General features: G+C 36.6%; 1 protein-coding gene across 1 annotated transcript in view; it reads left to right on the top strand.

Moving 5' to 3' along the window:
• The first annotated feature begins 3,793 nt into the window (after positions 1-3,793).
• Positions 3,794-22,461, top strand: part of LOC6032895 — a 107,416-nt gene continuing 88,748 nt past the window's right edge. The window contains exon 1 of the mRNA XM_038262395.1: positions 3,794-4,895. Coding sequence (XP_038118323.1) covers positions 4,844-4,895 — 52 coding nt within the window. The 5' untranslated portion in view covers positions 3,794-4,843. The remainder of the gene's footprint in view (positions 4,896-22,461) is intronic.

The following is a 22,461-nucleotide window of genomic DNA, read 5'->3' as shown; positions in this document are numbered from 1 at the left end:
CTTTCGGGGTGATCCGAGGAATCGGGAACACGTTTGAGATGATGCTGCTGTGCGTTTGTCTGGGTGTGGTGACGTATCGATCTTCGCTCTTTTGGATTTGTTACTCGGTCAGTGGTCGGCAAAGTGATGCAAAGTGTATTGATTTTTGGCAAATTGCTCATCAAAATCATCAAAACAGTCTTATCATTTCTGTTTTGAACGAATGTTGCATTTCGTATTCATTTCCAACCAATAAGAGTTTTAACGAATTAATGTGAATACAGCTCAGAACAAAAAACTAAAACTAAAAACTAAAAACTAAAAACTAAAAACTAAAAACTAAAAACTAAAAACTAAAAACTAAAAACTAAAACCAAAAACTAAAAACTAAAAACTAAAAACTAAAAACTAAAAACTAAAAACTAAAAACTAAAAACTAAAAACTAAAAACTAAAAACTAAAAACTAAAAACTAAAAACTAAAAACTAAAAACTAAAAACTAAAAACTAAAAACTAAAAACTAAAAACTAAAAACTAAAAACTAAAAACTAAAAACTAAAAACTAAAAACTAAAAACTAAAAACTAAAAACTAAAAACTAAAAACTAAAAACTAAAAACTAAAAACTAAAAACTAAAAACTAAAAACTAAAAACTAAAAACTAAAAACTAAAAACTAAAAACTAAAAACTAAAAACTAAAAACTAAAAACTAAAAACTAAAAACTAAAAACTAAAAACTAAAAACTAAAAACTAAAAACTAAAAACTAAAAACTAAAAACTAAAAACTAAAAACTAAAACTAAAAACTAAAAACTAAAAACTAAAAACTAAAAACTAAAAACTAAAAAAAAACTAAAAACTAAAAACTAAAAACTAAAAACTAAAAACTAAAAACTAAAAACTAAAAACTAAAAACTAAAAACTAAAAACTAAAACTAAAAACTAAAAACTAAAAACTAAAAACTAAAAACTAAAAACTAAAAACTAAAAACTAAAACTAAAAACTAAAAACTAAAAACTAAAAACTAAAAACTAAAAACTAAAAACTAAAAACTAAAAACTAAAAACTAAAAACTAAAAACTAAAAACTAAAAACTAAAAACTAAAAACTAAAAACTAAAAACTAAAAACTAAAAACTAAAAACTAAAAACTAAAAACTAAAAACTAAAAACTAAAAACTAAAAACTAAAAACTAAAAACTAAAAACTAAAAACTAAAAACTAAAGACTAAAATGACTAAAATGACCAAAATGACCAAAATGACCAAAATGACCAAAATGACCAAAATGACAAAAAAGACAAAAATGACAAAAATGACCAAAATGACCAAAATGACCAAAATTACCAAAATTACCAAAATTACCAAAATGACCAAAATTACCAAAATGACCAAAATGACCAAAATGACCAAAATGACCAAAATGACCAAAATGACCAAAATGACCAAAATGACCAAAATGACCAAAATGACCAAAATGACCAAAATGACCAAAATGACCAAAATGACCAAAATGACCAAAATGACCAAAATGACCAAAATTACCAAAATTACCAAAATAAAAATGACCAAAATGACCAAAATGACCAAAATGACCAAAATGACCAAAATGACCAAAATGACCAAAATGACCAAAATGACCAAAATGACCAAAATGACCAAAATGACCAAAATGACCAAAATGACCAAAATGTCCAAAATTACCAAAATGACCAAAATGACCAAAATGACCAAAATGACCAAAATGACCAAAATGACCAAAATGACCAAAATGACCAAAATGACCAAAATGACCAAAATGACCAAAATGACCAAAATGACCAAAATGACCAAAATGACCAAAATGACCAAAATGACCAAAATGAATGACCAAAATGACCAAAATGACCAAAATGACCAAAATGACCAAAATGACCAAAATGACCAAAATGACCAAAATGACCAAAATGACCAAAATGACCAAAATGACCAAAATTACCAAAATTACCAAAATGACCAAAATGACCAAAACGACCAAAATGTCCAAAATGTCCAAAATGACCAAAAATGACCAAAATGACCAAAATGACCAAAATGACCAAAATGACCAAAATGACCAAAATGATCAAAATGACCAAAATGACCAAAATGACCAAAATGACCAAAATGACCAAAATGACCAAAATGACCAAAATGACCAAAATGATTAAAATGACCAAAATGATTAAAATGACCAAAATGATCAAAATGACCAAAATGACCAAAATGACCAAAATAACCAAAATGACCAAAATGACCAAAATGACCAAAATGACCAAAATGACCAAAATGACCAAAATGACCAAAATGACCAAAATGACCAAAATGACCAAAATGACCAAAATGACCAAAATGACCAAAATGACCAAAATGACCAAAATGACCAAAATGACCAAAATGACCAAAATGACCAAAATGACCAAAATGACCAAAATGATCAAAATGACCAAAATGACCAAAATGACCAAAATGACCAAAATGACCAAAATGACCAAAATGACCAAAATGACCAAAATGACCAAAATGACCAAAATGACCAAAATGACCAAAATGACCAAAATGACCAAAATGACCGATATGACCAAAATGACCAAAATGACCAAAATGACCAAAATGATTAAAATGACCAAAATGATTAAAATGATTAAAATGACCAAAATGACCAAAATGACCAAAATGACCAAAATGACCAAAATGATTAAAATGACCAAAATGATTAAAATGACCAAAATGACCAAAATGACCAAAATGACCAAAATGACCAAAATGACCAAAATGACCAAAATGATTAAAATGACCGAAATGATTAAAATTACCAAAATGATAAAAATTACCAAAATGACCAAAATGACCAAAATGACCAAAATGACCAAAATGACCAAAATGACCAAAATGACCAAAATGACCAAAATGACCAAAATGACCAAAATGACCAAAATGACCAAAATGACCAAAATGACCAAAATGACCAAAATGACCAAAATGACCAAAATGACCAAAATGACCAAAATGACCAAAATGATCAAAATGATCAAAATGACCAAAATGACCAAAATGACCAAAATGACCAAAATGACCAAAATGACCAAAATGACCAAAATGACCAAAATGACCAAAATGACCAAAATGACCAAAATGACCAAAAAGCCAATATGATCAATATGACCAAAATGACTAAAATGTCTAAAATGACCAAAATGACCAAAATGACCCTAAATTACCAAAATGACCAAAATGACCAAAATGACCAAAATGACCAAAATGACCAAAATGACCAAAATGACCAAAATGACCAAAATGACCAAAATGACCAAAATGACCAAAATGACCAAAATGACCAAAATGACCAAAATGACCTAAAAGCCAATATGACCAAAATGACCAAAATGACCAAAATGACCAAAATGACCAAAATGATCAAATGGCAATCGTGAGAGGCAAGGGTGGTCTTATAACCCTATGTTTTCAGGACCTCTTCAAATTAAACTCTCGGAATATTTCCAAGCGCTTTGTCTTTTTCCGTCCATGGATGCTTCATTCTTCCACTTCACAGCCAACTTGCATTCAATATTGAATGCAACTGGTTGTGGCGAGACCTGGAAATCTTTCCGAAAAGCGATGAAATTTTTCACCCTCCAGAGTGGGTGGTAAATTTCCCTCCCACATCCGTACCGACCGATCTTCAGCCCGACGATTCGGCTCGGGTTCCGACGAGGATATTCCGCTCCCGTTCGGGGTGGTCGTTTCGAAAGCTGAATGAAAAGTATACGCATTTTAACCGCTCGCAGCATCAGCACTGGCCTCAGTCGTCGTTTGCGTTCCGGTCTTGACTGTTCTGTTCCTGGCACCTGAAGCCGACTAGAGTGACTTTAGTTCACTACTACCCTAGTTGAGGGGGGGAAGGTGGAAAAGGATTTGTTTGTCCAGCGTGGCAGAGGTGGTGTTTGCTGAGGGCACATCTATGAGGATTTGAAGGCAATCGGATGCCGATTCACAGTGTGGTGCTCTTTACTATGGAGTCCTTTCGTAAGTTCTGAGAACTCGGAAAATTGGAATTTTCCCAGAACCAAAAACAGTACGAGAGGGAGAAAGGAGAGAGATCGTGAAGCATGGTGAGAGGGAGAGTGAAGCTGGCTAGTGTGCGATAAATAATAAAACGTAAACATAAATAAAGTGCAAAAGGATTGGCCGTTTGTCAGTCTCGTGTGGGACGTGATGCTGGAAGGATAATATTCCTGAGTCGTTGTCCTTGGCGTCATCGTCGTTGACGTCGTTGTCGTGTTTGTGCGTAAAGGATATATTCTAGCGAATTCCGTCGGACGGCACGTATGTCGTGTGTTCTGCCCTGTGTGAGATAATCGGATTTGGAAAGTGTTGTAAATTAGCAAATTTTACGATTTGTGTGCTCGCTCGCTTTCACACAGCAGTAGCGTCGAGAAATTTATGTCCATTGGTGTGCAGGAGCGTGTAATTTTTGGCATTCCAACCGGAAGATAAATTACCATCCACATATGAGCGCCTCCGGGGCTTCTGTCCAACTGTGGCAATGCTTTGTTAGTGAGGTGGTGCTGATGTTGCGCTTGTGAGAGAGTTTTGTGAAAAGCGTCGTGTGCCAAAAATGGGCAAAGTTCGGCGTGGTCCTTCTTCTCGTTACCCAGTTTAATTAGAGGAAGACGAGCAAATATGGATGCTGCCTGCCTGGCTGTGTCTGTATGTTTGCGTTACAAATTTTCCATTTAGACTGAGAGGATGTAAACCGTGAAAAGTTGGCCCGCAGGAAAAAAAGCGAGGGAAAACATTCAAACCTCATCCGCGGTGGCTGATGGAACTCGTTTAATCAAGGAGCCATGTCGAGGATAATTAAAATTGTGCTAACAACACTGCTGTTGTGGAGATTAGGTAAGTCACTGCCCGTAATTATCTTGTTTCAGGTGCTGCAGAGCGTTTTACTTTTACAATTCACAAATCTGTTACCCATTTAGAAGAAAGTCTCATTTAGAAAACATTTCCCCTTAATTTCCGGGGAATTCACTTTGGAGAGGCAAAAGTTTCTCCCCTTTCAGGTTGTGTTTTTTCTATCAATTTAACCAGCAGCAAAAAGTCCCCGCTTAAAAGGGTTTCCAGCATACTTTTGGTATTAGACCAAAATTAAGAGGATTTTTTTTTCTGCTTCCTACCCGTATCATGATTTCACGGTGCACTTTATGGACGGAAATTCTTTCGAAAACAGTCCCTAATTAGGGAGGCTGGCGTTTTTTCATCTTGTTTGCCCTGAGTTATCGTCCTCTGATAACATGGTTAATTTAGACGAGATTTGCGTGGATATTTTTTAAATCACTTCTGAAATGTTTTACTAAACAATAAAGCGGCTTTTTTAATCGAACAAAAAAAAACATGAAAAGAAAAATATTTGAAAATGCATTATATACCAGTCCAGTTGTTTTGTAAATACAGTCCACACTCGATTATCGGATGCCTCGACTATCTATACAATTTCTAGATCAGGCTTTTTTGAATGATCACACATTTTTTAACAAAACTGCATTAATATCACAAAAACGATGAAAATGCATATGGGACATTTATGAGATCAAGGGCAGTTTAGGGGTCATACTTAAAATCAACAATCATAATTTAGACAATGAAAAGTTTTTTTTTGTGATTCGATTATCCGAAGTTTTGGTTATCCGAAGTGAAATTTTTCCGAGGTCTTCGAATAATTGAGTCTGGACTGTATTAGTTTCCAATGTTTCTAGTTTCCAATGTCTGGACTGTATTAGTTTCCAATGTTGACAAAAAAAAATTCAAGGAAATATGATGATAAACATCTTGGCATTTCATCCTTTTTTGTAGTTTTAATGTGAATTACAATATTATTTAATGGATAACATCAAACAAATTCAAATCTTCTAAATAATGCAAAAAATTATCAACAGGCGAAGACGAAATGTTGCATTAAATAAAACTCTGAACTGTCTTATGACTTGAGGGTCTTTAAAAAACCACGGGGGTACTTGCAGGGAAATTTCAGAACTCTCCTCCCTTGTGGTCAATTGTTCATACAAAATAATATCCCCTTCTCATCTCACCTTAAATGTCTACTTGTATTATGGATGGGCTGCATTTGTAATTGGAAATTTGAAATAACGTTTTATATTTAAGGTAGGAGGCAAAAGGATTATTTGTTTGTTAAGATTCGTTCTTTAAATTTGTTTTGGAAGAGCGAGAAAAAAACACAAATTTGGTAATTCTGGAGTTTTTTTTGAAAAGGTCCAATAAACCAAATTTCCAGTTTTTGCGTTTTGGGTGTTTTTGAAACCGCCTTGAGCCTGGAGTATTGAAAACACCCAAAAAGCAAAAACTGAAAATTTGGTTTATTGGACCTTTTCGAAAAAAAAACTCCAGAATTGTTGTTACGTCATGTTTGAGAAACCTTTAAAAGGTTTGGTTAGGCAGCATTTCAAATTTTGTTCCCAAACTTTGCGCAAATATTGTTAGAAAATATTTTTTTCGCTTGTTTTTAACCTACAAGAAAACAGTTTTATGAAAACAGCTAAAAATTCCTGGCATTCGTTTGATTGAGCTATTCTCAACAAAATTCACCTGAAAGCTAATGGTGTCGAAAACTGTTTTATACTCCAGTCAGACAAAATTGAAATTCCAAGAACCAGCATCCGTGCTTCTAGTAGCTAAAAAACCTCCCTCCAATAGACAAATTGCATTCCATATTCATGTGGAATGTACCCAATCGAATCCATACAGGTAGAACGAAAACAAATGGAACCGATTTTTACACTTTTCCTGCTGGAATGTTTTTCTTCCACACATTCTGAAAAATGATTGATGGATTTTGGGTTTCCGCTATGTGAAATTGTAACAACATGGAAAAATGAGGTCGATAAAGTGATGAATTGCGAAAATGTTGGCCATATATTGTGTGCTGGATCGAGGGATCGAAAGCAAATGCAGTGAATCTATTTTAGGTGAATGTTCCATTAGTCTTTTGCTTTTATATTGCCTCATCAAAGTTGGAGATCGATAATCGTTGTTGATTCTATTCATCTCAAACCCTTGTCGGGCACTCGTTTAACCTTTAACATCTTAATTGCTCGCTCGTGCCTTCAAAGAAACCTCTCCTTTTACGCCCATCAGTTTTTGTAACTCTGTAAGAGACTTTACTTTGCAAACGGAACTCCTCCTCCACCGAGTTTGAGCGTAGGAAGTAAGGAAATATTTCAAAGACCCGTCTGGATCTGAAAGCGATGAAATACGCATACGTTAAAAGTTTGCTTCCGAGAATGGCATGAACTGAAATCGATGATTCTAATGAAGCGTCTTTGGTCCTTGAAAATGCAAATATATGTAGAAATTTGCCTAGAGCAAGGAACAACTTGGAAAATATTTCGCATTCACTTCTCAGTTTCAGCCAGTATCGATTTCTCATCCTTTTCATAAATTGTCTTTCCGTGGCTTGATTCGCCGAATAATGCCGGCATCGACCGCCAGATGATTGAGTTAGAAAATGTGAGCATACTGCTTCAATCAAGAAGACTGGAAATTCCATCAGCCGACCTTTTTGTGTTCGAGGGAATTCTTCAGCTCGCGTAATTAAATTGAATCTTTTTCCCTCTAATATCCTTTCATAACCGGTGAAGATCCTTCAATTCGATAAAGTTGTGCTCGTTCAATTTCTAGTCGATTCCTTCTGCATTTGTAAGGTCGAGGAATTGGGAAGCTGGCGAAATTTTTCTCCACCTCAGACCATCGTCGGCGGGTCGGCGGATGCTCTTTTGCTCGGAGCACTTCTTCGCTTCACTTTAGATTGAAAAACTTTTCCTTTTACCAGCGTGGAGCTTTTCCAACCTCCCGCTCTGGCACGACAAGACACGATAGATATGGTTTGCATTTATCTTGTGCTCTTCTCGGCGGAAAACGAAGCGTAAAATGTTCTGTGTTCTGCACATCAAACAGGTGATGCACTGATCCTGGGCTGCAAGTGCAACAACCAACTACCACAACTTTTCTCGTGGGAGAAGGGAGGGGAGGGGAAGGTAACAGATTGGGGGGTTTGATTTAGTGAAATTGAATTGTTTGGATTTGCTGGAACATAAATTGAATTGTTGAGGAGCTGTGCTAGATTTTTTCTTAGGAAAGGTTTTTTCACGAACAGTATGGCATGACTACTTAGTTTGCGAGACTTTATGAATAAGCATGTCAGCCAATAACTTCGTTGAATTTCAATATGAGATGACTTAGATTTTTTTCTTAATTTTATTTTTTAAATTTTTGTTGTTTAATTGAACCTTTTGTTTTACCATTTCAATACATTTGCATTTGAAAGTTAGTAAATATACTAGATTATAGAAGCCCATTTTTAGTCACCTAAATTATTATACTTTTCTTTATTGCTATTAGTCTGCACGCTTTTTAAAAAAGTTTCATTGTTTTGACAAACTTTGCCCTTAAATGTTGAAAATTTGAAGATAATCATGGGAAAATATTTCCAAATACCGTACTTGTTTAATTGTTTTTATCATTTTTATCGGTTATCCCGAGCAGACAGAAATAACTTGGGAATAACCTTTTTTGATATTCCAAAATACTTGGCCAATAACATTTTATGTTATTTATAACAAGATTTGTTATTTTGCGGTATGAATGTTGTGTTATTGGATTGTTATTGTAATAACAGACTAATAAAAAAAATATTGATCCTTGCACTGTAACTTGGATTTGGCCCGCACTTTTCTCTCGCACTTTTGACAACAAAATTTCCAAAAAACTAGGCAACCAGCAGTTGTTTATTTACATTTCCAGTCGCAGTTTCCACCAAACTGGACATTCGCACTTTAAGAGCGAGTCCACGAACAAGGCATACCCCTTTCTATGGGACGTCGTTTGGACCTCACCAATCTCAGATGTCCCCTACAAGCTGCAGGTCGAAGCGAGTTGATATCTGGATGGAACATTTTTTTATTTGAGTTTGAAAATTATGCTTTTTTTCCGCTAAAATGCCAATAACTCCCTTTAGATTCAACCAATTGAGATGCTTTTTCCCCTGAAAATTTCAGGCAGATTGGTGAGGTCGATGCGAGATGGGTATGCTTTGCTCGTGGACTCGTTCTTAAAATTGCGATTGACAGGTGAGCAACATCGGATCGCTTTGATCATTTTTTGAGAAAATTAAAATTTCCCAAGCCAGCTTGACAAGTCGCAATAGTGCGATCGATAGCAATAATTTAGTGTTAAGCCCAAGTTAGTGAGAATTGCGCAATATTCTTCGAACAAATCTTTGTTATAATTTTTAGTTATTTTAACAACTAATCTGATCATCCCAATAACAGTTGGAGATTTCCTTCCATAACAAAATATGTTATTCCAAAGTTGTTTTGGTTTTTAACCAATATCAGACCAAAAACAAATTTTGTTATGATAACAAAAACTGTTATTATGCAAAAATGGATTTTTCAAGAAGATTCCATAACACTTTCTGATATTTTAACAGTACGGGATGTATTTAATTTTTGTTGTTGTTGAAATCACGATCGATAGTTTTTTTTGAAAATCTAATACATTGTGCTCAGAATAAAAAAATGTACAAAACCAAGATTAGGGTACAAAACGTGCCGTACTTTTCAAAGGGAGGGGGGTTGGAGCCAGCGTGACAAAGTGTGGCATAGGAGGGAGGGGAGGTTATTTTTTGCCGATTTTAGTGTGACATACTTTATGGATGACGCTTCATACTAAAAATAATGTTATTGTCTTTGTTAAATAAATTAGGGGAAGGGTTGTAACGGTGGTTGGGGTCTCAAATATTGTGAAATATTTCATGGACGACTCCTTTGATCAGTATCCATTGCATTTAAAAGTATTTGAGAGGTGTGATGCAAAATAACCAAAAGTGCCGTGCGTCTCCATTTATATAGTTAAAAAAATTAAAATGAAAAAAAAAACCATAGGTAAAATATTTTCTAGGTCACAGATATCGAAAAAGAACCTCCTGAGCTACCTTCCTTCGGGGCGTGCGACAGCGACGACTTGCTACATATGAATTCCCGATGGGGTATCTCGGTTTATAATATTTTACTCCAACTACGCCGTGTTGCATAACTGCAATAAAGTTTAAAGCATGTTGTGTTTCTCGAGTATTTTTTTTTGTTTAATTTGTCTTCAAATATTTTTATTTTTGTTTATTTATTCAATGAGTTTCAATCGCCCTCACAACAACCCGCGTCACCCATTAACAGGAGGGAAATTTTCTCACGCGATCGTTGATTTCCCCTCCGTCAAATGGAAAGTCGAACCAAAATGACACAATCTTCCTTTTACGACCATCATCCAATTTTAGAACTTGACTGCTTCTAATCTCGGGGCCACGACCCATGTGCCTCGGTCGCGGCACGGAGAAATTGTTTATGGTGCAATTTAGCTAATCCAAGAAGATGATATTTTTATCTTGCGTAGAATAGCAAAACCAAAAGTCGCCGGTTTTTGGTGAAGGATCTCGGCTCTCGTGGGAGGGGGGGACAAAAAAGGTGGTGGCACCTTACTTTATGGGTCGTCGTAGGTTTAAACGGTCGAGGTCGATTCCGGGCTCGGATGATGACTTTTTTCCTGCCACGGTCGGTTGAATTTTCTGTGCTGTGGTTTATTACTCGATCAACCGTAAAGTTGAGTACGGGGCCGTAAACGCAGTAATACGGGGAATGAGATTCGATTCATTGGTCATTTGGAGGCAAACTAGGGGCGCTTTTTAGGAGGGCCATTAATTTGTCCGAAACAGGAGTGCGAGCGTTGAGGGGTGGTAACTGAAAACTGTTGTAAAGAATGTGGAAAATGATTATGTTTGATTGAAACGTTTTAAGATGTGTCTGGATAATGTGTGGTGAGCTTTTAAAATTAAATCAGTTAGAAAACTTCTACCACTTAACTTTTAAAATGGTGTCGCTGTCTGACGGCGAAAAAATATAGACCAATAAATAAAGCTAGAAAAGATTGCTACAATGTGCTTTTGGTCATAAATAAAAGCACATAAATCGCTTTATAAATAATGGTTTCGCTGTGCAAGTGCGAAGTGCATTCTTATTTGCGTTGTTTTCTTTCTTTGTGAGATCGCATTGCTTCGTTTCGAGAAATTCTTTAATGGTTCATTTTTTAAATATTCTTCAAACTGTAACATGTGAAAAGACAAACGAAAGTCCCACGTGTAAAAATCCCATTAATGTCTCCGGAGCGAACCTTAAACTAACGCAAATGCGAAAGATTGCAATAAATTTCAAAATGTTTCCCCCCCCCCCCCCTGAAATTCTGGCCGTACCAACCAAATTCGTTTGCCACGACGCCTCAGCAGGAGCAGGAAGTACCCTGGGGATACATCGTACGCCACCTTCTCGGTGGTACATGACCGAAATCACGAGGAAAACTATGTCACTGCTTTCGCGCACCAAACGTGGCTGGTGATGTAAAAGAGCTTTCGCGTGCACCATCAGAGCAAGATGCATTTTCTTTTCGCCCCGTGGGGAGTCTTCTGGGAACGCTGGAGCGCGAAAGCATAAGTTAGGAGGAAATTTATATCCAGCAGAAAATTGAATGAAAATATTATTTTCCTCAAATGAATTTATGGGTGAGTGGAGGTGGAGTGGGGTGCTCTCTAAACAAAGACGACTAATCCCGCTGCAGAGCGAAATTGTGTGCAGACTTTTCAAAAGTGGCAATTTCTACAGGCCAAGTCAACCAAGAATCAAAAGAAGAGTTGTCTATTCGTGCGGCACAAACCAACTTTGGAGCCATTTCTTGGGTCTGCCAGGTCGTAATAGAACCACACTGACTTATGCCCTTTTACTTCTAGGCGAGTTCTCACCGAGAGAGGCATTCAGACAGAAAAAAGGATGCGAGCTTATTTTTATTGCCTCGCAGAGGACCGCAAACTGCCTGTGCCCTGAGGACCTAATGGTACCCCCGGGGTGTTCTACGACAGTGTGGTGGCCACCCCGGAGAGAGAGAAACAGTCAGAGAATGCACCTACGGAATATACGGGGTACGTGATTTAATCTGCCAGGCACTCTGTGGGTTTTAGAATGATATTAAATTTAATCACGAACTCTCGAGCCATCACCGCAAATGACAACATCCGGGGTACGGAGCACTCGAACCGGCTAGGGTAGTAAACAAACAGTATTCGGGTAGTGTGTACCTCTGGGAGGACCATCATCTCTATGTGTGTGGGGGGAGCGCTGCAGCTGTGGCCAGGAAAACCAAAATTCGGTAATAAACTTTAAAGAGCTTGGTAAGTACACTCATTATGGGGTGGTTTTCCGGGAGGGTCGAATCGAGTGCGCCACCCAATGGCAGCTTTGTTGCCGGGAATGGCCGGAAACAGGGCAGAGGTGGAGGTTATGTTTATGTTTTTACTATTTTGAGTCTATTTAGTGAAATGGGGTTTGTTTGTGATTCGGAAGCTGTAATCAAAACATCAAACCTTTGATGACCGTTGTGAAATTTGGTGAGTCGTTAAACACAAAAGCTAGAAGTGAATAAAGTTTTATCATGGTGAGTTTAAAGTTTCAGATTTGTTTAAATATGACCAAAATTTATTATGATACATATACGAATTTAAATTCTAAATCATTTGGAAAAAAAACGTTTCTTTATGCACCATTAGGTGGTTGGTGCTTTCTTTTCATTTACAAAGTAATAATGAAAATAAGTTCATGAAAAAAATACATACCTGATACAGACTTTTCCAGAAAACATGCAGACTCTCATTTGAAGCAATGTGGCAACCGGGCGTTTCGCATCTGGTGCGACTCTCGCACGTAAACAAAAAGACTCGGCCTATTGAGGTTATGCAAAAAATCACCCTTTTTTTAAATACTTTACTAAACAGAGTAAATTTAACAGGGTCTTATGGGACCCCAAAACGAATCGAATAAGGCTGACCCGGCCAAAATTGGTTCAGCCAGTTCTGAGAAAATCGTGTGGAAAAAATCATGTCTACACACATACCCACAGACATTTGTTCAGAATTCGATTCTGAGTCGATATGTATACTGTAGTAAACACGGTTGAAGGTATATCTAGAAGGTATATTTAAGAAGTTCAATTTTCGAGTGATTTTATAGCCTTGTCTCAGTGAGGTGAGGAAGGCAAAAACTACGTTCAGCTTCACCAAAATCGAAGACAAAAAGACAAAAATAAAATGCAGTGTTCTTAAAATTTCATGCCGATGGCACTGTATAAGTTGTTTATTACATTAGGTTCTTAGTTTCTGAACTTAAAAATCAAAAATCTATGATTCTCGATTAACATAAACTGATTTTTTTTAATTTTTTTTATTTTTTTATTTTTATTTTTTTTTGGTAATAGTATTTACTAAATACTCAAAAAACTTGGTTACAAATTTTCTATAAAAAATCATCAGTTTTTCTAGTTGTGATCAGGGTTACCAGGTCAAAATCTAAAAAATCTGGCCAAGTATCGTCTAAAAATCTGGAAAAATCTGGCAGACGAAGATCTATCAATTTTCAATGGTGAAGGGGAGGGAAGATATTAAACAATTAAAATTTGTTGTAGGATTTAAGTGGTTTAACTGATTTTATGGCTTCAGAAATGTTGAATTCACGTTCTCTTAAAGAAAAACACATTATATTTTTTGTTATTTTCAATCAAATCCGTTCAAAAAGTTATCAAAATAGGCATAAAGTAAAAAAATCTGGCAAAATCTGTCAATATTTGGCACAGAGAAGGATGAATCTTTATTCTGGTAGATACTTGAAAAATCTGGCATTCCCAGATTTATCTGGCAACCTGGCAACCCTGGTTGTGATAGCAAAAGATTCCGCAAAACCGTATTTATATATTTTTATGTGTCGCAAAGATTTAAGAATTCGCTCATTTTTAACATAAAATTGTTTTTTGTATGGCTATGTCTCAAAAATGTCGTGTTTTGTCGAAAAAATTAAAATCTTTTTCTTTAAAATTTCATTGTTAAAATCATTCTTTAGATTTGTCTTCAAAAGGTCCTATGCATCAGTTGTCAACCACACCGTTTTTCGATCGATCAATTTACGAATTTCAAATTCAATAATGGTCATCTGTACGGTCTTTAAATGCTCTTTACTGATAGTTAATAAAAATTTAATATGCCACACAAAAAAAAAATCAATAAGCGTCGGAGGTAGCGCATTGTAAACATTGAGTTAAGAAATAGCTACTGAATTTGCTTTATAAATGCGGCCCCGATACTCTTCAAAAAACTTGATTTTAGGAACCTAAAATTATTTTTATCCAAAAGCCAACTAATCACCTTTTTTGCTATTGTGGATTTAGTTGATAGCTGGATTTTCTGGCATCTTCTCACGGTCATTGGCAACGGTCGTGGATAGACCTAGGGGTTTTCAATTAGAGTGAAAAAGTTCAAGTTACAGAAAAAATATGGATTAAAATTTAGATTTTGAATCACTTCTCTGACATTAGGAATAATTGTTCGAACTTGCTCGCAATTTTTTTATTCAGTCGGAAAATATTATTTTTCTTGAAAAAAGTTCTATTTTTAACCACATGATCACCCCTAATTCTGACTCGATGTCGCATAACGCGACCGCGTTCTCCGTTTGTTTGTCAACAAAGCTACAGCTGGATGGTGAGACGAAGTGAGAGGGGGGAGAGGTTTTGACATTTTTTATGCCCGCATCTGGCCCGCCACCTATTTCGTTGGTCGTTGAGCCGACGGTCGTTTCCAACGACCAAGTCCAACAAGGTACTGATCGTACCTTGTATTCCAAAAAAATAGCTCCAGTAAAAAAAATTTGACCGATTTTTTGAAAAAAATGCCAAACTTTGAAGGTCTGTACCGAGCGCTAGGGTGCTCCAAACTTCAATGTTATATATACCAAGGATCTGGCCTAGACGCCAGTGATGTTGAAAATAAACGCTTCGATGGCCAAAACGCCTCAAAAAAACATTTGAAAAAAAAAATCTTTTTCTACGGTTTAAACCCCATTGAAAAATTAAATGAAAAGCGCCAGCTCACCCCGGAATTCAAAATATGATTTTCAATGCAACTATTGTTTTAAACGCTATCTATTCTAATCGAATCTAACCCTAGCGCAGCCAGTCTTTTGAGGGCATCCTGGAAAATGCCTTAGGTTGATTAACGCCTAGCATCCTCTTGTCATTATTAACAATTGCAGTGCCCAATGCAATAAATTGCTTTTGAAACATCACTAACGTTAAAGCGGCCAGGCTAACTGCGTAAAGTTTACCGCAAAGATGATTCTTTGAATTGGATTGAGTTTGAACACGAATGTTCAAACAACAACACATTTCTGAATCGACAGGGGTGGAAGAAACGTGGGGATCCCCCGCTCACGTTCCTGTTTGTAGGAGCAATAAATCGTTGGGAGCCACCAGCTAAGAAGCTTTGGTGCTCCGGGACCCTCGAGGATGGGACACAAATCCACAAATGCCCTGGACACTATTTGCCGTGATTATAGCGCCACTACTCGCTAACTGTTGGTGACAGAAAGAACATTAATAAAACTCTTATAAACACAAGATTTCAATTGATGGGATGACAAGATCATCTCACAAAGACCCAGTGCATATTAAATATGAAATGGTTTATTTTGATTAGGATACATTATCGGATTGATCTCACCAAATTAAACCAGCCCTTTGAGAAATGTAACGCCTCGATCAGTCTGATGGCTGATTAAAAAAAGGCTGATGTAATGTCGATCAGGGCGTTAAATTTCTCAGTGGAAGCTGCCGCATCTCAAAAAATTAATCACGAAAAAACAGGACTGCGCGTCCCAAGAAGCACTGCACTTTTTCGCAACTATTGTTTTAAACGCTATTGAAAAAAACTTTTTTTCAAAAATAGTGCATGGACCTTGTATGGACCACCCGAGTACTAGAGCGTCCAATTTCCCGGGGTTACAAATTTTCAGGGAAACGGGAAATTTTCTACCAATTTCCCGGGAAATCCTGGAATTCGGAAATTAAAAATTTATTGAAAATAGATCTAATTTTGGTTCTGATGAATATTTAGCTTAAAAAATTGTATACGACAGCGATTTTAATGGTTAAAATAAGTCTGAAGATCAATTGACAACTTGACTCAGGGCTTTTCAAAAAAATGGTTCCAAAAATTAAGAAAATGTATACTTCCGCTTGAATTTCGGGAAATCCCGGGAAATTTACAAATTTCCCGGGAAACGGGAAATATTTTTTTTCGGGAAATCCCTGGAATTCCCGGAAATTTTTTTCCCGGGACGGGAAATTGAACGCTCTACCCAGTACGTGTTTTAAAAATAATTATCTTGTGAAAAACCTTACCAGTTGGAAAATATTTCTAAAAAAAAATCTTATCAATGTAACGCTTGTTTATGGTACGTAGTACCTCCACCGAATATACTTGAAAAAAAAAATAATACTTGTTTCGTGTTCTACTTTCACGATCTAGGACAATTTCGCAATAATTTGCATTCCATTTTTTGTCCTGTGACAATGTTTTACCTGTCCTCCCAAGTGGTTTTGCCTTACAAAAATCCTTTTTTTGTCCACTAGAAAAAAAAATGCACTTTTCCAACACGCTAACCTCATTCCCACAGTTACCCCCAGGTAAAAGCTTTCCAGCGTTACCAACCATCGTCGGTGGTGGGAAATTCTCCCGTAAGCGAATACGCTGCTTGCACACCGTTGTAAATGTATCATTTGTGGTTTCATCCCAGTTTTTCCACTGAATGTAGCACGCCGGTGAAAATTACAAGAACGCTGTGGAAAAAAACGAAGAAAAAACCTCCCCCATGAATGACTTATTCTCGAGACAAAAGTGCATTGCACTGAAGAGAGTGCTGTTAATGGAAATGAGTGGTGCAGTAATTACGCCGTGCCGAGACTGCATTTTCCAGTGAAGATTTCCGAAAGCCGTTGTTTGTTGGTACTTCTCGAGGGAAAAGAGTTTTTTTTATTTGTGTGCAACATTTTACACTCTCCTGTCTCAATCAGGGCTCGGACGGGCATGCAAGGACAACTTTTGTCGCGGTGATGAAAATCCTACTTTTCCGGGCAATAACAACAATATCCCTCGCCCCCTCCTCCCCCCACAGTGATGTCGATGCACACGGATTAGCACAATGGATTTGTGGAAAAATGCGCTCAGCCACAGTTTGCAAAGCTGGATTTCGGTTGTAAGCCGGTCGGATTAAGACGAGCGGCTTGTGTTTGTTCGTTCGGTTAGTCGGCCATTACGAGCTCAGGGCTTGTCAGGGAAAGCCATTTAAAATTTGCCGCTGATTAACTTTGTCTTTTCGGAGGGAAATGGAATGGAGCTTGATTCGATGTGGACTGCGAAAGAGGAGGTGAATTTTGCTGAAAAGGTATTTGCTCTGAGCTTTGAATAAATTTTAAAGGGGAGTTCATTTAAATCAGGGGTCTCAATGTTGTTTAGGGCGTCCTAAAAAAAATGAAAAGTTGTCAAATCTTTGGTGCTCACCCAATGATGGATTAGGATGTCAGGAACAATGTTTTCATACAACAAAAAATTCCCAAAAATGGTTTACAACTCGCGCGTGGAGCTTGAAAGAAAAAAGTGCATTTTTCGAGTATTTTTCAGAAATGTGCGTTACAATCATACTAAAGTCATTCAAATTTGGTCGCCTTCGGATTCAAGTTGTAGTTTAACAAATACAGACATAGTCTAGAAAAGCTTGTGTTTGGGCATGGACAGGGCGTTTTTGGGGAGAAAAAAAATGAGCCAAACATTTTGCAGCCAAAACTAATGCATTCAGCTTATATGAAATTTTACGGAGATCATTTTGCATTTTTTTTAACATTCAATTTATGTCCACGCAAAGCCGAGATGTTTGCATTTTTGTGACATGGGCTACTATGATTACAAACGAGATGGCATATATTTTGAATATTTTTATTTTGCTCGCTCAAAAATAATTTCATGAAAAAAACATGAGATTTTTTCACAATGTGGCGTAAACAACTTATTTATAAGTACCGCTCTGTGATCTTCTCGATTAAACAAATAAAGCTCTAATGGGTAACTGTTTTTGAAAAAAAAAAAACATTTTTTTTAAATGAATGTGTTTCATTCAAATGTACATGAAAAAAATCACGTTCGCAGCTTGGAGATATGAACTTTAATAAAATTAATTTTGATTTATGATTATTTGTCGTTTGAAAATGTAAATTCTAAAAAGCACAGCTGAAAAAATACGCTTGAAATTTAATAAATATTCTTACTACTTAGTATAGTTAATTTGAAGGCTGAATTAAAAGCAAAACAATAAGGTTCTTTCTCGGCTCACTCACACAAAATCGGAAAAGTGGCACGCGGTCATTTTACATTTAGATTTTTTTTGGCTTTGCAAAGCGCGATTTAACGACACAATGTTTGTAGAACAATGATACAATCTATACAATAACCCTGAAAAGTTCCTTATTATCATGAAATTTTAAAATGGTAAACCATTGGTAATTTTAGCTCTAAATGAAAAAAAAAGATGCATTGAAATGATTATTGTTAAAAGACACCATATGAATCTGAAATTTTTGGAAGGTTAAAATAATGCTGGTCTTAAGAAAAAAAAAACAAGATTTATCTTGTTTGATATCTATTCTATCTGCATCATAATAAATGAAGATATTATTGAAAACATGTAAAAAATATGATGTTATGTTATGTTTTTTTTTTGCCGGTGATATTTTAAAATGTTCAGATCGTTTTTCCAATTTTACAATATTGTTTTAAATTGCTATTCCTTTTCAAACCGCAAAATGTTTTTTCCTAGTTTTCGTTTATCTCTAAATTAATAGCTTAAATGATTAATTATAACTTATGAAATATATTACACTGTGATTTTTATTTAAACATTAACACGATATTCTTATAATAGATTTTACAAGAGAAGAAAAAACTTTGCAAAAAATAAAAAATAAATGGTTAGATTTTATGGTCGGTAAAATTATTTTTTTTTTATTTTAGATATTCAAATTCATCTGAAAAGTTCATAATCATACAAATTAAAAAACGTTACTTAATCCACCCTTAGGTGGTTGGCGCCTTCCTCACATTTAAAGGGTGCTATCCAAAATGCAAAAAGTGCGTAAATAACACTTAATTGCATATAACTTTTGATAGGCTTGTCAGATCTACAATGTTTTGGGCGCGTTGGAAAGGTCTTTTGAATACCTATTCAACGATAGGTCGCATGAGAGATCCGGACAACGTTTTCATGAACATATCCGAGATCCGGCCTCCAAAAAGCATATAAATAACACTTAAGTGCTTATAACTTTTGATAGATTTGTCAGATCTTCAATGTCTTGGACGCGTTGAAAAGGTCTTTTAAATACCTTTCTGAAAATGTATAGCATGACGGGTTTTCTTACAAAAACCACCCTTTTTACAATCTTCCGGACTTTTGTTAAAATCGTTTTTTAAGCATAACTTTTGAAGTACTTAACTAAACTGCATGATTTTTAATAGCGACTTATGGGACCCCAAGACGGATCGAATGTCAAAAAAACGGATAAAATCGGTTCAGCCAATGTCGAGATAATCGAGTGACAATTTTTTGATCAACATCCCACCACACACACAGACATTTGCTCAGAATTTGATTCTGAGTCGATAGGTATACATGAAGGTAGGTCTAGGAGGTCTAATTGAGAAGTTCATTTTACGAGTGATTTTATAACCTTTCCTCAGTAACTTGAGGAAGGCAAAAAAATGTCTTATGCAATGTTAATTTTAACCAGAAAATAACCAGAATCGTAAACCAGATGAATCATCGCATTGAAGCGAAAACACGATAACGTTGATGGTTATTTTTGATCAAATAAATAACTTTATAAATTTGTAGAAACCAATTGGGTGGAAGAGCACCACAATGCAATATTTTGTTCGCTGACGGTGGTGTAATTTCGTTGCAATTCGTTCATTATCCGCTACGACTACAACACCAAATATTTCATTGCCATCAATAAAATATCGCTTATGATTCTCAAATTATCATATAGAGTGAGAAATTTATTGAATTTTGATTGGGATCAGTTGTCTGTGTGTAGACATACGTGTGCCATTCTACCGCGTCCACCCCTCCCTCCACACTTGGGGTGGGTTATGGAATGCCGCCGTCCGGTGGGGTCGTTCCGTTGATGACGACCGACCAGAGCTGCTGCATAAATTAAGTGTAGTGGACATAATGGAAACAAATTAGATCAATAATGAAGTCGGTGGCTGGCCAGCAACAGGACTTTGAGGGTCGTGGAGGGTTGGTTGGGCGTTGGGTGCGATTCCCAAGTGTAGCTAATTGAGATTCTCGGACCGTCATTGTGTGGCCTGGCCATGTACTTGTGTGTTGACTGCTGCATCTCGAGCAGAAAGTGCGAATGATGTGACGTTCTATGCAAAGAATCTCAATTCTGACTCCGAGGGTGGAATGCTGCCAGAAGGTCGCCGCACTACCAGGGAAATGCATCTGGCATGGAAGCGGCAAGTTGGCGATCTGGTTCGGGCATAGTAATTAAGATTAATGAGCCATAGAGCCCTTTCGTCGTGCCGACAGTCGTGTGCGGAATTGGATGAGCTTGGACTAGTGACATACTTACTTGGACTGCTAGTAGAGTTGGATGCACTGGGATGGTGCTCACGTAGATGATGCTATTGTACGCTCAAGTTGCTTGCATATTGACACAAGAGACTTGACGGAGAATTGCTTTCAATTTGCGTACGCTGATTACATGGTGCTAAACATAACCGCTAGGAATCGGCTTGATCGTCGGATTTGCATACGATAATGATTAAGAGTGTAATTTATGCATTAGTTAATCAGGACTTAAAGTGTGATCAAAGGCTGCTTTAAAGAAACTTTGTATTATATCAACCATCTTCTAAAATGTCCTCCTTGCTTTCCAGATAAAAAAGCAATCCTCAAAAATTAATTCGCAATGTTTAACCATGCTACAAGGATCAAGGAGCTCAAATTCGAGTTCCACGAATCCTCCACCCTTTTTAATTTTAGGCCTATTTTATTCAAGCTTTTCCTAGAAGTTCGACGCGTGGCTTGAGATGTTTTTCTTTGCCGTAGGATATTTTTCAGCGTTGCCATCGTCATCGTCGCCGCCGTTGCCACTTCCAGAAGAAGATTACCCGCCAAATACGTCCTTCCCGGAGAGATGTTAATTAATAAGATTAGCACAAAGGAAGCGCACGATGGCAACATCAAAGGGAAAAGCGACCGGTTTTAATTACCCCTCAAAAGTTGAGGAAGCTTGCGACGACGACAAATTGATGGTTGAAATCAAGATTTCAGGCCAGACGGAAGGATGGTGTCATGTTTTCTCTCTTCCGATACTTGGAATTATATTAGCGCAGAACATTTGACGGTCGGCACTGAAATTGGATAGTATCGAAAACAGTTTGAGGACAAAAAAGTCCCATCACATTCACACTATGAAGCCATCGTTCCCATCGAGAAAGTAATCAACGAACGTTCGCCTCTTACACAGATATCTCGGGCAAACAATCATCCCCACGAATGACATCGTCGCATCTCGGAAGTTTTCCACAATGGCGCAAAGAAAACTAGGGGAAAATTTCATCGCTTCGGAAAGTAATAAGACTGAATTGGGTAAAAATGTAATATCGAACGAGAAAGGAAAGAATTTCATAAACTCCAATATACTAGCAATAATATTTGTAATCGCGTTCTCAGCGTCGTTCAATCGATGCACAGTGAGATTTTTTTTTTGCTGAAAATTGATGAGATTTGCGATCACAATTTTAATTTTTAAATTTAAACCTTACATTTCTACTTTTATTGTTGTGAAAAAGAAAAATTCAGAAATACAATTTTGACCAAGTGATCTGGTTAACTGTGCTATCTGCAACACTCTATCCTGGGAAAGGACCACACTCGATTGAACGAAGCGAAAAATATCTCTCCTTTATAGCAGCCAGTAGCGCCGGAAGCGATGATTTGTCCCATTACTGATGGCTATTTCTGTCTGCGAGTACTTGAGCGGTTATAAGAACCGTTGGATAATTGATGTTTTACTGGCAATTGCGCGCCTGATGAGGAAGTCATTAAAGGTGTGGAGTACAAATTGTTACAGATTGGTTTTATTTAATTAATTCCTTTAGTTTAATGAAAACACTCCCTCAATTGCTGCAAAATGTTACCACAAACCCTCCAGGAACGCAAATGTTTCCTCCAACCCTCGTCCTTCAAAGACAAGTGCCTTTGACGGCGCTTGCTAATAGCTTTTCACTTGGCACAAAGTGATGACTGTTACTGCAAGTGAGTTGACTGTGCACCGCATGGTGGGAGTGAGAGAGGAGTGGCTTTCCCTCCTTCGTGAACTGTATGTGTGTGTGGTGGCAACATACTTTCCACTCATATTTGTGCCTTTTGTCTGAGCTTTTCCGGGGCCGTGGCAATCGGGG

This window comes from Culex quinquefasciatus, chromosome 3 (genome assembly GCF_015732765.1).
Source record: "Culex quinquefasciatus strain JHB chromosome 3, VPISU_Cqui_1.0_pri_paternal, whole genome shotgun sequence".
Lineage (NCBI taxonomy): Eukaryota > Metazoa > Arthropoda > Insecta > Diptera > Culicidae > Culex > Culex quinquefasciatus.
The sequence above is the reverse complement of the archived record's forward strand: the minus strand, read 5'-3'. Positions and strand labels throughout refer to the sequence as shown.